Consider the following 15,339-nt stretch of genomic DNA (forward strand, 5'->3'; position numbering starts at 1 on the left):
TAGCAGTCAGCGTGGTAACAGCCTCCCCTCAGGCTCAGCAGGGAAGAATACCTGGTAGGAGACTGCTGGCCCCAACACTGCCACAGGGACGCGCCCCCAGAACGACCAAGGCCAGGGGCTCCGGGGTACCACCACCGAACACCAGAGCCGTCAAGGACAGCACCCTTGTCCTCTTTTGTCTGCGTTACCCCACCTCCCTGTATCCTCCAGTCTCAGCTCTGCTAGGTTGGGGTTCATAGTGCTGTGACAGCTGGCATGAAGACTCACCTGAAGGGCTTGACGTAAGCAAACAGTACCCTAGGGGTGGGGTGAGGGCAGGCGACTGGGGAAGGGGCTGTGACGTCACTTGGGAAGGGCAGGACTCTGGGACAAGTGAGATCCCATGGCCCAGGAGCTACCACTGAGGCTGGGAAGGACGGTGTATCAGGAGACAGAGGAGCAGGTGTCAAAAGGCCCGGGGCAGGAGCTGGCAGTCTTCCAATCTGGGTGAAAGGAGGTGTGGGAAGCAGCAGGTCTAGGAGGCTCCTGACAAGGATGACCGGGGGTGGGGGGGTGGTGTGTGTGTGTGTCCGCTCTCATTGCTAGTGGCACACCAAACACAAGACTCCATCCACAATCAAGGTTGTATTTCCCTCTATGATGGACACAGGAACAGACTGTTTCAGGTGGAGGGGGCTGAGGATGCATGAATGGTCAGAGCCAGGGGCTGCAAGTGACAGCTCTGAAAGGCTCAGACGCCCAGCAGAGACACCTGCTGTGGACACCGTGACAGCAGAGGTACGTGGAGATGTGACAGATGGCGGGGGCACACCCAGAAATGGAACAGGAGCAGCCGTGGAAGGTGCAGAGCTGGCCGGTCTAGAGGCCTTGAGCCACCCTCGGTGTCTCCTGTCCTGCCCCCTTTTGCTCTGTCCCAGCCAAGGCACTGTGGCAAGCTCCTGAGTGCAAGCCGCCCCCACAGCCGCAGACCACCCTCGGAGCTCGCACTGGGGAGCCTGTGCCCTGCAGCCTCGGAGCATTGCTCACAGAGCGCAAGTGTGGCTTGCTTTGTGAGCGTGCCACACAGAGCCAGAGTTTTCTACACACCAGGTTTGTAAAGTCTACCAAGATTAAGAATTTAATAACACGTCTTTATATTAGCAGACTATTTACACTTTTTTCTTACAAAAAAACTTACACTCTGCATAATAGAATAAGGCAAAACCAAATGTTCTGTACATTATCATTAATGATTTCCATATACGTGTTTCTGTAGCTTTTTTTCCAAGTCCCGGAGGGCCAGGTTGGGCCGCACAGTGCTCTGGGCTAAGTGACCATTTATTTCTCTATAAATAGGATCAAAGAACCGTTGGGTTCTAGGCAGAGATCTGAGGCGGTAAAACGGCAAATTGAACTAAAAACGAAAAAGCAAACGCTTTTCCCCCCGTTTCTTTAAAAGATCTAAAGAGCACAAAATTAAAAAAATTACAAATCCATTAAAAACGCGTTTCGCCTTTGGGAAAAAACGTACAAAGTCGAATTCTTTTCCGTTGCAACGCCCGCCTCTTCTCAGCGCCCGGCCAACCCCGGGCTGCGGGCCTGTGCTTCAGTGGGAAAGGTGCCGGCAGTGCTGTGGGCCCGCCAGGCCCGCCCCTACCGCGCCTCCACCTCCGGGGGGTGCGCCTCGCCAGGGCCCAGGGGCGTAGTCCGGCGGGGGGCGGCGGGGGGCGTTGCCCCCGGGGGCGGGGGGGCGCCGAGCGCGGCGGGCAGCAGGCGCGGGCAGTGGTCGAGCGCGGGGCCGCCGGGCGGAAGGTGGGCAGCCAGGTGCGGAGACGGGTGGCGCGCGGTCCGCCGGCGCTCGGGACTGTAGTCGTGCGGTTCCCGGTCGCGGTAGGCGCGCTCGGCGGGCTCAGGCACGGCGGGGCAGGCCCGGCGCGGCTCCCACGGGAAGCCTGTGCGCTCGCGGCCGGCCAGGGGCCCCAGCACGGGCGCGTCCACCTCCTCGCGCCGCTCCTCCTTGACTTTCACCGCGGCCTGGGGCGGCGTGGCTGCAGCGGGCTCGGGCTGGCGGCCCAGCAGGCCGGCCAGGCGCAGGCTGTCCCCCAGGGCCGCTTTGCTGTAGGGCGACTGTGGACGCGCCAGAGCCTTGGGGCAGTCCTCCTGGGCAGGAGAGCGGCTCTCCTTGACCCGGGGCTCCGTCGCTTCTCTCTCACCCGGGACCCCGGGTCCACCCAGGCTGCCGGCCCGGAGGAGCAGGAGGCTGCTGACTGGGTGGCCCAGCGGTGCAGCCGGCGAAGCTCTGCTCAGCAGTCGCGCCTTGTCCGGCATGTCCCTGGGTGGGGGTGGCAAGGCGACAGTCACTTGGGGGGCCGTCACTTGGGAGGCCGAAGGTCTGCTACCCCCCACCCTCGGGCGATGGCTCTCGGGTCGGGTGGGTGATGTCTGATTAGCTCTTACAGGACGGAGGGCACCCAAACCAGTGCCACCTCTGGCCCTGCGGAGCAGCCCTGACCATGTCGTCTGCTCTGGACGTCAGGAGTCTGGTCCCACACCTGTAGGGTCCCCTCTCATCCACCTCCCTGTTGCAGGGGGTACAACCTAAGCTTATGGGAATGAGGTCTCTCCACAGAGTACCACCCCCATCACAGCACCCCTTTACCCCCACACCTGACCACGGCTCTGCCGCTAGAAAGTAAACAGACATCGCCCTCCAGTGACCAGAGTAAGGCCTGCACCCCTGCAAGTCCAGTGCTTAGGGGGCCACCTGGTGCTACCTGTGCCCCTCCTTCCTCAAGTCTGGGAACAGGGAAGAGCTGATAGGGATCGCAGCCTGGGCTTGGAAGGGGTGGGAAGCCAGGCTGTGTTTCCTGTTTCCCTAGGTTGTTGACAGAGTCATGTCCACAGCCAGCCAGCTAGCTCCGGGATGTAAAACCCCTCAGTTCATCGTCATCTGTCTGCCAGGGTCAGACCCTCAGAGTGCACAGCGTGCTGCTCCAGCCCCACCCCGGCCAGCTCACACCCCTTCCCACCTGCGTCCAGCAGCCACCTGAGGCCGGGGCCCTGAACGTGATGCACCGCGTCTTCCGGTGGCACCCCTTCCTCCTGCCCTGCCACTCACTCACTCACCGATCTTCTCTGCCCTTGTCCAGCTCCTGGTGGTGACTGGTCAGGGTGGAGACACGCTCCATATCCAGGGGCTTGGGCCATGGGGGCAGCATGGGGAAGGTGGGTGGCGTGCGGTGCAGCTGGCTCCAGGCCTCGTGGGCGCTGGGCAGGCCGTGCAGTGCTGGGCTCTCCTTGTGTGCAAAGATGCTGCTGGGGGCTGCAGGGGAAGCCAGGCAGGGTGTGAGGCGGCCCCCTCAGGCCGCTGACCTGCCACATCCTGGGAAGTCTGGGCTGGCAGGGAGAAGAGGGGTCTGCCTGCCCATCTACACGAGGCCAACAGTGCCAGGGGTCATATTTGGAGGGCCACAAGGGTAGAGCCATGGGAGGGGGGCTTACTCAGTGTGTGGCCGCCCAGGCCCCCGAAAGCAGCACTCCCCAGGCTGGCAAAGGTGCTTGATCTGCTGAGAGAGTCTGTGAGGTAAGGATAGGGGCTCAGAATCTGTTGGCTTTGCAGGACCCTGCAAGCCCTACCTACCCCCACTCCAGGGACTTACTTGGCCTGGTGCTACCGAGGCACGATGGAGTGCCCTGGGCTCAAGGTCTCCCATGCCTAGCTCAGGCTGGCTGAGGAAGCTGGTCTGAGTAGCAGGGGACTGGGCACCTACCTGCTAGGTGACTGGTGGGCAGGAAGCTACTGTGATGGGCAGAGGGTCCGAATGGGCTGGTGGCAGGGTGTAGGACACCTGGTAGAAAGAGGGGGTAGCTGCTGACCAGGGCCTTAGACCCAGGGGTCCTGTTGGCAACTAAGAAGGTCTTAGTAGTTCTTGCAGGGGGATGAGGCACCCCAGTTTACCACTCCCTCCCATACTCTGGGGTGAGGCTCGTGACTTTTTACCTACAACAAGCTGCTAGGGAGGGGCTCCCCTCCCTGGTTGCCCCCGGGGGGTGGGGGGGACAGATGGCCAAGGCACAGCCAGAGACACTGCCTTGAGGGCGCTATTCTTGTCCTCTGAGCCAGATGATTCCATCGCCTTAGGACCCCACGTGGGATGGATTTTTCTGTCTTGAAGGCACAGGTGTCATGTGAGCTGAAGATGGCACCTGATCCCCATCCGTTGAGGGGTCCCAGACTGCAGGGCAAGCCCACCAATGTCCCCCAGGGCTGCCGCCTCAGAGCCCCTATGGGGCCAAAGAGCAGTTGTTTATGAGGGGATGGGGGTGGAGGTGGGGACCAGCCCTGGAAAGTAGTGGTGGAGGGAAGACAGAGTGGCTGTCAGGTCTCCGTGGACCGACCTCTCGTCTGTCACTCCAGCTTCATCCTGGGACAGTGACATTTTCCACAACCCCTCCTGGCCCCACTGCCAGCGGTTGAACACGCCCAGAGCTTCTAACTCTCTCTCTGCACCCACTAGTTTCCGGCTGAAACAGTCCCACCTGCTGTAGATATAAAAGCTCGCTCCCAGACAATCTGTTAAAACACCACAACTACTGCCCTGACACTGGCTCTCAGCCACCTTCAGATCTGCAAGTGAACTCATGGTGGGGCTCAATTTCCAGTCAGAAACTAAGACCCCACGCAAGGGCTTCTGCTGGAGTCTCGCCTCAGCTCTCAGAGCAGGGGGGGCTCCACCAGAAGAACAAGGCCTCCAGGCACAGGAGATGGGCAACTCCTGAATCAGATAGGGAGGGGGGCAGACGACAGCGGCAGGCAGGAAACCATGGCCAACAAGCGCCTCCAGGAAGAGCAAGAAGTCAATTTACCGAGTGAAGAGAGAAAATCGATGCAATGAACACAACCGATGCAGGGAAAGCCTGCGTGGGCGCTCAGCAGCCAGTGGGAGTGGGAACAGCTATCATCACGGGGAAGTCACCCTTTAAGAGCAGGACCAACCGTAAGGCCCTGTGGTCACTGTACTGGTAGCCAGCAAGCTATGAGGAGGAGCCAAAGTTGTTTGGTTTATCAGCAGCTCTCAACCTGTGGGTCACGACCCCTTTAGGGGTCAAATGACCCTTTCACAGGAGTCGCCCGATTCACAACAGTAGCACAATGACAGTGAGGAAGTAGCAGTGAAAATAATGTTATGGTTGGGGGATCACCACAGCCCGAGGAACTGTGTGACAGGGTCGCGGCCTCTCGAGGAAGACACACAGCAGCATCATTGCACGTGTGACTCTATGTAGGAGATGCAAAGGAGTCCATGAAGAACTATCTGCCTGAGAAGAACTTAGCAAGATTCTCAGCTCTCCTATCCTATGAATACACACTGCACACATGGATACGTCAGCATGCATTTCTGCTCTCTGGCAAAAGCTCTTAGCAACCGTAGTTACAGACTGCAGTCACAACACGAACAAGCAGCACAAAACATCTAAGAGTCATTCTACCAAGGAACAGATGAAGGGGAGGGGACGTACCATGCAGGTGGTTAGAAAGAAAACCACAAACAAGTAAATGTGGTGAAGAAAGCTGATGGTGCCCGGCTATCAAAAGAGATAGTGACTGGGGTCTTAAAGGCTTGAAGATAAACAAGCGGCCATCTAGCTCAGAAGTAACAAAGCCCACATGGAAGAACACACCAGCCTGTGTGATCACGTGGTCCCAAAGGGATCAGTTATCAGGCATCAAAGAACAAAAAATCATATCATTGGCTGCACACCTCCATGATATGATCGCTGAAGACAAACAGGTGCATAAGCAAATGTGGCAAAGAAAGCTGATGATGCCCAGCTATCGAAAGAGATAGTGTCTGGGGTCTTAAAGGCTTGAAGGTGAACAAGCGGCCATCTAGCTCAGAAGAAATAAAGCCCACGTGGAAGAAGCATACCAGCCTTGTGCGATCACGAGGTGCCAAGGTACCAGGTATAAGGCATCATGCAAAAAATATATATATATATATATTCTTTTTTAAATATATATGGTGTATATATACATATATATATATGTATACACACACACCATAATGAATGAAGGAGGAAGTGCAGAGTGGAAACCCAAGGCCCATTTGTTGGCCACTGGAGATCCCCTCATAGAGGGGTTTAGGAGAGGAGATGGGTCAGTCAGGGTGCGATGTAGTACCCTTGAAGAACACAGCTTTCCCCCAGATCCTGGATGCTTCCTCCAACTACCATGATCCGAATTCTCCCTTGCAGGACTGGATAGGGCAGAGGTTGTACACTGGTGCATATGGGGGCTGGAGGCACAGGGAATCCAAGGTGGACAATACCTTCAGGACCAGGGGTGTGAGGGGCGATGCTGGGAGAGTGGAGGGTGAGTGGGCTGGAAAGGGGGAACTGATTACAAGGATCCACATGTGACCTCCTCCCTGGGAGATGGATGGCAGAGAAGGGGGGAAAGGGAGACTCCGGATAGGGCAAGATATGACAAAATAATGATGTATAAATTACCAAGGGCACATGAGGGAGGGGGGAGAGGGGAAGGAGGGGGGAAAAAAAAGAGGACCTGATGCAAAGGGCTTAAGTGGAGAGCAAATGCTTTGAGAATGATTGGGGCAGGGAATGTGCAGATGTGCTTTATACAATTGATGTAATGTATATGTATGCATTGTGGTTAAGAGTTGTATGAGTCCCTAATAAAATGTAAAAATAAAAAAAAACGATTAGGGCAAAGAATGTACAGATGTGCTTTATACAATTAATGTATGTATATGTATGGATTGTGATGAGTTGTATGAGCCCCTAATAAAATGTTTAAAAAAAAAGAAAGAAAGAAAACCACAAACACAGGGATTCATTCCCCTTAACGGCCTCAGTAAAGGCCCACAGTGGTAGCCGTGCTGGCCCGGTTGTAAAGAAGGGGCGCCGTGTGGCCTGCAGTCGGTAACACAGGGCCCATGTGTGTCCAGGGGACCAGGGGCTCAGGCAGAGGTGGTCCTGGACAGAACAGCAGGTGCCCAAGGCAGAGAAAGTGTGGCATGGACACAGAGGGCTGCGAACCTATGGCTGAGCAGATGCCCCATGCTGTGGGTCCCCGCATGAAGGGATGAGGTCCTGCCCTCATAGGCCACAACCAATCCCATGTGGGTGCTTTCAGGCAGGACTAGGCTAGACTCGGAGCTCAGAAGTGTGCCCGCAGCAGGCCCAGGTGGCGTCTCGAGGTTAGACTGCTGAGAGGAGCCATTGCCCAAGATGGCTCGTGCTTCAAATGTGACTTCCTTCCTCGGGGTGACGGGGCCAAGGTGCTGCCTCTCCAAGGAGCTTCCCTGGGGACCTCAGGTCTCCTCGTCACCGAGGGAATTCAGTGCCTAGAAGCCCATCCCCTCCCTGTGCTGTCCGTGGGGCCCAGCCCCTCAGGCCTCCCTGCTGACCTCAGAGGGAGCACAACAGGGAAGCCCACAAGGGGAGGGACTGGCATGTGAGAGCCAGGAGGCCAGCAGACTCCCTCCTGGGGCCAAGTGGGTCAGGAAAAGTGGGGGGAAGATGGGGGGCGGTGACTGGGCCACCCTGGTCAGCTCAGGACCAGCTGCCCTCTGGGCCTCACCAGTGCTGGAGAAGAGGGGCCGAGCCAGGTTCTGTGGGCAGTGGAGTCCGGCAAACAGACCTGGGGCCGGGGGCCTACTGAACAGGTCCAGCTTGGCACCCATCTCTGGCTTGTGAGGGTCCAGCTGCATCTGCTGAGAGGCAGGGGGTGGGGCGGTAGTGTCTGAGAACTCGGTTCTCGGGGCAGGCAGCCTCCTCTCTCAGGCCCCTCTCCCACACCCCTGCACAGCCTGGCCCACCTTTAACTTCTGCTGATGGTGATGGATCTGCCAGGCAATCTGCACGTGGACGGCACACCACTTCCCAGGCTTCTGTGGGACAGCCAGAGTCAGGCTCCATTTCACCTCCACCCCCACCCCCACCCCCACCTGCCAGACATGCCTCGGGTTCCTCCCCAGGACGCCCCTCACCCCTTCCTCCCAGAGACAGCTTTCCACGTGCAGACACACTCACCAGTGAAGGCACACTTACCCTGGCTACTGCTCGACAATGGCCTGGCACCTGTGGAGGGCAAGAGGGACTTTACACCCCACCCACCCACCAGGGGGCCAAGCCCCAGGAGGATGGAGCGTGATATTGCCCTCCACCCCCGACCATCAGCCCCAACAAGCAAGTGCGGTCATCTGGCGAGGCTGCACCTACCGAGGGGCCCTTCTGCAGGAAAGCGTGGACAGCACTGGCCCGGCCTGCCACCTCAATGGGACTGGATGTCTGTGAGAGAGGGGCTGTGACCACCTTGTTCCTGTGGGACACCCCCCCACCCCAGTCCTGCCTCTTTGTGCAGGATCTCCTTCCAGGTGGGGAGGGACTTCCCTACCACACCTGGCCTTGGCCCTGCATGTCAGAGTAGGGAGCTGCAGGTTGGGGAGACCCACAGGGTCAGGGCTGAGTGCCTATACCCACCTCCTTCCCCGCCTCCCCAGTGCCCACCCACTGGTACCTTAGGCTGGAAGGCACCCTGCAGGGACCCAAAGGGGCTGGGGTGCGGCAGCAGGGCGGGCATCCCTGGGGCAGTCGGAAGGTAGGATGGGAAGAACTGCAGAGAGGAGCACGAGAGTGGCTGAACGACCCCACAGACCCTTCCACCTGCCCACCCTGTCAGGCCCTGCACCCAGTGCTGCCTGGACACCCTGAGGGGCACGCACACTCACATTGGAATGTCGGAAGTAGGGGCTGTCCAGCTTGGGGGCATACTTGTCAAACTGGAGGGAAAGAAAACAGAGTGAGACAACCCCACGGGGCCAGCCCCCCACACCAGCTGGGCCACAGGCAGGCCCCTTGGAGTGGGGTGGTAGACGGCCTCGGTCCTGCCCCATCCCCATCCCCAGGTCAGCAGCCAGGAAGCAACCCCTCCCACTGCTGTCCCCGGAGGGACAGGACTGGGCAGTGTGGACAACAGTCAAATGATTGGCCAGACTGTGGAAGGTCAGCAGTCAGAGGAGACTAGCTGCTACTTCGAGGGCCAGACCTTGCTGCCACCTGATGACACCTGGAGGGGGCTGGGGCTCCAGGGAGTACCCTGAGATCAGGGACCCTGACAGGGTGTGTCCTGTGTCCTCAAGTCCCTCTGGGCCCACCTGGGCCCATGTGGCCCCAGCACCCATCCTATGGGGTGTGAGGACAAGGACCTCACAGCATGACCCCAGGGGGGACGGGGAAAGGGGCAGCCCTCCCCCCCATGGTGCCGCCCAGCAAAGGTGTGAGACCACAGCCCGTCTGTGATGGGTGTATGCGTGCAAGTGCGCAGCGCCCGCGCCCCCCGCCCTCTGCGCCCGCTCCCTACGCACCGGCAGGGGTGCGGCGGGAGGCATGAGCGGCGTCGGGGGCAGCCCTGGTGGGAAGGGGGCGAATGAGTGTTGGTGCTGGTGTGTGTGCTGGTGTGTGTGTTGGTGCTGGTGGAACTCCGCCCGCAGCGGTGCCCCTGGGCCCAGGGGGGCCCCGGGCCGTGCTGAGCTCTGGACCAGAAAGCGCGTGTTCAGCTCCTGCCTGAGCAGCTCGCGATCTAGGAGAGAAGAGAGACAGAGAGGCACGTCGGCCACGGGCTCCAGGACAAGGCGGTAGTCACCTGGCACTGCCGGTCTGGGTGGGCCCCGCCGTAGTGGCTGCCTGCCAGCTGTGCACTCAGGGGTGGAGGGAAGAGAGGGGCCTGTGACCAAGTACCAATCAGAATCCCCGAGGGAGGCTGGCAGTACATGGTTGGTGGGCTGAGGGAGTTCGACAGGCTGGCATCTGGAGGCGAGAGAGAAGACCGTCAGCTCCCCTGCCCTGGCCCTGTGCAGCCCTGCAACACCAGGGCCACTGCAACGGGTCCCTGGCAGGTGGGACCATGTGCTGGACACAGGAAGTGGGGCAAGGACAGGGAGGCGCCAGGCGTACCCACGTCTATGTACACGTGTGTGCATGGGTATCTGGGTGGATGCACGTGTGTACACTGTGTGTACTGTAGATGTGTGTACACGTGCATATGAGTGTACCTGAGGGGCCTCAAAAAGTTTGTGAAAAATGCCATTATCGCTTAATTATATTTCCTGTAGCCTTTTAAAACCCTCTCGTAGATGTGTGAATGTGCATGTGGTACCTGAGCACTGTGAGCATGTGTTTGTGCCTGTGCACACATATATGTGCAGGCCTGTCTTTGTGTGCACCTGCTGCTCTGTGTGGGCACAAGTATGCACACAGGTGTTTGGGAGGGGAATGGTCTCAGCACAGCCCGTGGCTGGGAGCCCCTCGGAGGGGCTGAGCTGGGCAGCCCTGACCCGCCCTCCCTCCCTGTCCGGAGGGGGCAGGCAGAAAGCCATGGGGCTATGAGTGGACGGCTTGGCACCTACCTGCCGGGTGCCCAGGGAGGACCAGGCTATTGGTGGGGAGCGCTGGGGGAGGAGGCAGTGTCGGGGGGGCAGCGAACATTGCTGCCAGGGGCTGCTGGTGCTGGGCCTGGGCCCTCAGCGCCAAGTGCGAGGTAGACAGGTTGGGGCTGGGCAGGGCCAGCATGGGGCCCGTCCTGTGGGGCGACAGGGCCATGTTCTTCGGGAGGCTGAGGCCAGGGCCACCGGCTGCACTGCTGCTCCTGCTGGGGGTGGGTTGGGTCATGCAGGGTTGGAGAACCACCCTCCTCCTGCTCCCCTCAACCCCCCACCTTCCCCTGAAGGCCAGCCCTACCTGAGGCTGTGCAGGCTGCTGTGTGAGAGCTGGCCAGGGCCCGGGAAGGTGCCCAGGGAGAGAGGCACATGTGTGGGGGGCAGGGCCCGGGACTGGGTATGTGTGGGTGGCAGCAGAGGCTGTGGGGTGTGGCGGGGCAGGGCAGGGGCCTCCTTCTTCACCAGGGGGCTGGCCCGTGTGCCTGGTGGGGGCCCCGTTGGAGGCGCAGTAGCAATGGTGGTGGCCGCAGGAGCAGCCGTGGGGCTGGGCACAGAAGGTAAAAAGGCTGTCTCGGTGCTCAGTTCACGGCTTCGCTCCAGCCCCGAGACCCTGGGCACCATCACAGTCTTGGCCTCCAACTTCTCCCCATGCGACGGGCCTGGGGTGGGGAGAGAGGTGGTGAGTCCCACCTTCACAGGCCAGAGTCAGGGTGAGCTCCCTTCACCCTGCCCACCAGCACCCCCGGGATTCAAATATCCAGTGCCCTCAGGTCTCACTCTGTCCACACAGCTCTTCCAGTGGGGCATCGCGTTGGGACCTCCACCTCAGTCTCAGCAAGCACTGGGCCATAGCCATCCTGACCCCAGTGAGTCCCAGCTTTGCCCACTCGGAGGGCAGGGGCACCCAGGAGATGGCTAGCATGCTGGCAGCACCAGGGGGCATAGCTGCCAACTTGGTACCAAGCAGCGGCACTCTGACTCTCCCGAGGATTCAGACCCCCACTGAGAGAGGGCAGTAGCACACTTCCCAGGGGCATCCGAGGGACCTGGTTCAGAGCACACCTTTCCAGAGCGCCTGGCCACTCCCACCAGTGCACCTTGGGCACTCAGGCAGAGGACCCACGCAACCCCCTCTGGCCACCCACAGGGCTAGCTGTCCCCAAGACCTAGGAAACTGCGTACCTCTGTCAGTTGCTGGGGCGAAGAGCTTCTCAGAGCCCACGGAGGCCTGGGAGAGAGAAAAGGCAGGCAATGAGAGGGCGAGAGTTGCTTACTGCTGACAGCCACCACACTTGCAGGCAGGCAGGTAGGCAAGATGGCAGGGCACCGTGGGGAACTTTCTCCCCCAGCTGAGGCTCTCCGTGAGGGGACCAGGGAGGGACTGCCCAGGGCTCTCTGGGCAGTGTGTGCATCTGCACCATGGAACCTGAGCACAAGTGCTGACAGCCAGTTTGTGTATGTGTGAAGTTCTAGAACATTCTACAGCGCTAGGAAGGCGTCGGTAGTTTCAGGGAGGAAGCCCTGTGTGGGAGGCACATGTGTCTTGCTGGCGGTGTTGGGTACCACATGGCTGTGCATTTGATGGAGTCACACTGATTTGATGGGGGTACACTTGAAATAAACCCAACCCACTATGGAGGCGATCCCTAGCCACAGCAACCTTGGAGGGCCAGGGAAAACTGCCCCATGGGGTCTCCAAAGCACATCATCTTTATGGGAGCTGACCGTCTCATTTATCTCCCATGAAGCAGCTGGTAGGTTTAAACGGCCAACCATGCAGTTAACAGTCCACCAGCGCTTATCCCAGCATGCCACCAGGGTTCCTTGACCCACTGATTAAAAAGAAACAAAAGCCAAACTGCCACCAGGGGCTTCTGGCTCATAGCAACCCTGAAGGGCAGCAGAGAATGCTGGTGGGTGTGAGCCTCAGGGTCAGCAGAGAACGCTTAGCACCTGGCACCTCACATGACAGCATAACAATCCCATCAGAAGAGCTCCGTTCTGAAGACAGTACATGGCCCTCCTGGCATGCTCCACACCTCTCAGACGCTAACCACCTGGCTTCCAAATTCTGGTGCAGCAGGGGGACCCGGCAAGCAGGGAAGATGGTCCGTCGGGGCACACGGAGCTCTCACCTGCAGGCTACCTTGTTCAACAGGCAGGAGGATGACTTTTTGTTGCTACCTGCCCCACCTGTAGCCAAGTGGAGGGAATCGACTTCAACTACCTCAAGGAAAGCCAAACAGGTGCGTTCTAGTTCAGTTCCAATCCCGACATGCGCACTGGCTTCCCACGGCCACCAGGCGGCGCCATAGAACGCGGGAAAAATAGCCGGAGTCAACAACTAGCGAAGGTTGTTAGGGGGACAGAGCGCTTCCCGGCCCTTCAAGCCCGGCGCAGCCTCCCGGTCGGCGCGCCCACAGGGGGCCTCGGGGGAAGTGTGGGTGGGCCGGGCGGGTGCGCAGGTCTCGGGCCCCACCTAGCAGTCTTTCAAGGCTCAGTGCTGGGTGCCACGCCCTCGAAGGCGCGGCAGCCACTTGCAGGAGCGGCACCCAGTTTCAGGGGGCAGGTCCCCAGCCCCTTCCCCTGCACGGCATGCGACGTGCCTGCTAAGACTGCGCCCCGCATGGTTCCCTCTCAGGGTGGGCGTCCTGGGGACTTCCGGGGATTCCCCAGGTGTCAGCCCAGAGAGGCGGCCGGGGTCCGCTCATTACTTCCCGGCATATCCACGGGAACTGTGGGGACGTGACAGTGCGCGCACAACGGTCTCCATTCCGGGTACAGCGCCCTTGTGGGAGGCCGGAGCTGAAGGTCTGGGCGGCGGGCTGCAGCCCTGGCGTGTCCGCAGGGAGGCCGTCAGGTGCGAGGGCGACCCGGGCAGAGGGAGGTCACGGCCGCGCTTTGTCTGCGAGGCCCGGACTCCGGGCAGCCCTGGCCCAGATACGCGCCAAGGCCTCCGTCGGTTGGGCCCCGCCTCAGACAAAGAGGCCCGACTCCGGGCAGGTGAGCGGGCCTCTGGGACCTGGTCCCGCGCAGACAAAGCGCCCACCCACAGCGCCCGGCACCGCTGCTGCCCATTACAGCACCCAGGCCCAGGCAGCTCTCAGTGCGCTCGCCCCGCCCGCCCGCCAGCGTGCCACGTGCGCCCTGGGAGCGCTCCGCAGAACCTCACAGGGTTCCCGGGCACCCAGGTCCTGGACGACGCGCGTCCGGAGGGACCTGCGGTCCCCAGTGCCGTTGCCCTGGCCGAGCCCGCACTCACCGCGCGGGCCCCGGGCGCCCTGGTCTGTCGCGCTCTGTAGGCGAGCGCCCCTCCAACTCGGGCGACATGGACGTGGGAGACGGAACGCAGGGCCCAGCCCACCCCGCCCCGCTGGTTGTGGCGACCGGACCCTCCCGGCGTGCATCCAGCCTAGGCCGATGAAGGCTCGCGGGCCGCGCGGGCTCGGGGGTGGGGGGGCTCGGTCTTGGGGCGCCCGGGCGCGGGGCTGGGGCGGGCGGGCCGGCAGCCGCGGCAGACAGGAGGGGAGGGGCGGGGCGGAGGCGGGGCACAGGCAGACCCGACTAATCCAGCCCCGAGGCGCGGATCCGCCCAGCGGGCCAGGGCCCGGGTTCAAGGGCCTTCAAGGATCCGAGCCTGTGGGCGGGGATGAGAGCGGTAAGGCTGGACCCATTCGGTCTCAACATCCACCGTACAGATGCGAAGACGGAGTCACAGAGCAGCAATGTCACTACCTCTCAGGGGAAGCTGTTGGGGGCAGTTAAGACCAGTTCTAAGCCTCCCCTGCCAGTGAAACGCAGGCCCTAGGTGTGCCACACACCTAAGGCCAAGTGTGAAGAAGATGCGCCTGAGGCACCTGCCTGGTAAACCCAGTGGTCCAGGAGTTTAGGGTGCAGCAGGGATATTGAGGGAGCGTGGGCAGCTGCCTTTTTCTGATAGTGAGGCCACTGAGGCTGAAGGGGACCAGTCCTGACCCCTTCCATTGTACAGGGACACAGAGCAAGTCAGGGCATGGGGAGAGAGAGGAAGCAGCTGGAGTGGGTGTTTACCTTTACTGGCTAAACCTTCTCTCCGCAGTGTCCCCTGAAGACAGGAGGACCAGGTAGCCAGCACTGTGCTGGCACATGCTCTGTGACCGGGACCCGCAGGACCCTGGAAATGCAGCAGGGAGCTCTGTGCTCCAGGCACTTGGTTTGCCTGAGCTTTTTATTCTCAAGGCCCTCAGAGCCCCCAGGTGCTTCCAGGTCGTGGGGTGGGAAAGACATCAGGGGCAGCAAGGCCCAGTCTGAGGGCCTGGCTGTGAGGCTGGTGTAGTTAGTCTGAGGCTGGGTAGTGGTGGGCATGAAAAAACAAAGCTACAAACTTGAACCTGGCTGCCCGTCTGGCTGGGGGCAACAAGACTCAGAAAGCCTGGGGCCAGCCTGTGTTTAATTCTGTTTAGGAAGGGAAATAGCTGTGCTATGAAGGTTTAATGAGGTTAGCAATCTAAAAGGAAATGGAGTGGGTTTACGTGCAGGGGGAGAAATGCCTGTGGCCATGGGGAGGGCTGGATATTAAGCCCAGTCTGTAATCTGTTTAGGAGCTGAATGGTGGCTCTCAACAATCCACATTGTAAAACTATCGGTCCCTCTTATGGCAGGGGGGTGGGAGTGGTGGTGGTGAGGCAGCATCTCGTGGGTCCTCAGTGGGGCCTTGCATCTACCGCAACATCCTGGGGCCCCAGAACTGCATCTGCAAACCCTGCCCCATGTAGAGCCCTGGTATTTCCAGGCACATGGTGGTTAATGCATGCATGCTGGACCCCTCAGGAGGTTGGGCTAGGAGCAGGTGGCTAGAGCGGGAGGGGGCATGGGTGCATCAGGGGTTCCCCAGACCAAGGCTCCAAAGAAGCACAAGCCA

At 60.2% G+C, this 15,339-nt stretch overlaps 1 protein-coding gene across 8 annotated transcripts in view; it reads right to left on the reverse strand.

Annotated features, from left to right (window-relative positions):
• Window positions 1–685: 685 nt before the first annotated feature.
• Window positions 686–15,339, reverse strand: part of FBRSL1 (fibrosin like 1) — a 41,456-nt gene continuing 26,802 nt past the window's right edge. The window contains exons 5-18 of one of the 8 annotated variants that reach the window (XM_075533819.1): window positions 11,622–11,667; window positions 10,741–11,098; window positions 10,410–10,651; window positions 9,369–9,583; window positions 8,733–8,783; window positions 8,522–8,617; window positions 8,224–8,292; window positions 8,053–8,082; window positions 7,821–7,892; window positions 7,583–7,715; window positions 3,750–3,827; window positions 3,481–3,555; window positions 3,106–3,301; window positions 686–2,311 (exon numbers count right to left, since the gene is read on the reverse strand). In XM_075533819.1, the coding sequence (XP_075389934.1) occupies window positions 1,633–2,311; window positions 3,106–3,301; window positions 3,481–3,555; window positions 3,750–3,827; window positions 7,583–7,715; window positions 7,821–7,892; window positions 8,053–8,082; window positions 8,224–8,292; window positions 8,522–8,617; window positions 8,733–8,783; window positions 9,369–9,583; window positions 10,410–10,651; window positions 10,741–11,098; window positions 11,622–11,667 (2,340 nt within the window). In that variant the 3' untranslated portion in view covers window positions 686–1,632. Of the gene's footprint in view, window positions 2,312–3,105; window positions 3,302–3,480; window positions 3,556–3,749; window positions 3,828–7,582; window positions 7,716–7,820; window positions 7,893–8,052; window positions 8,083–8,223; window positions 8,293–8,521; window positions 8,618–8,732; window positions 8,784–9,368; window positions 9,584–9,646; window positions 9,811–10,409; window positions 10,652–10,740; window positions 11,099–11,621; window positions 11,668–15,339 lie in introns of all 8 variants that reach the window. The other 7 variants (XM_075533817.1, XM_075533816.1, XM_075533815.1 and 4 more) reach the window with 7 other exon arrangements.

The sequence above is a fragment of the Tenrec ecaudatus genome, chromosome 16, assembly GCF_050624435.1.
Source record: "Tenrec ecaudatus isolate mTenEca1 chromosome 16, mTenEca1.hap1, whole genome shotgun sequence".
Lineage (NCBI taxonomy): Eukaryota > Metazoa > Chordata > Mammalia > Afrosoricida > Tenrecidae > Tenrec > Tenrec ecaudatus.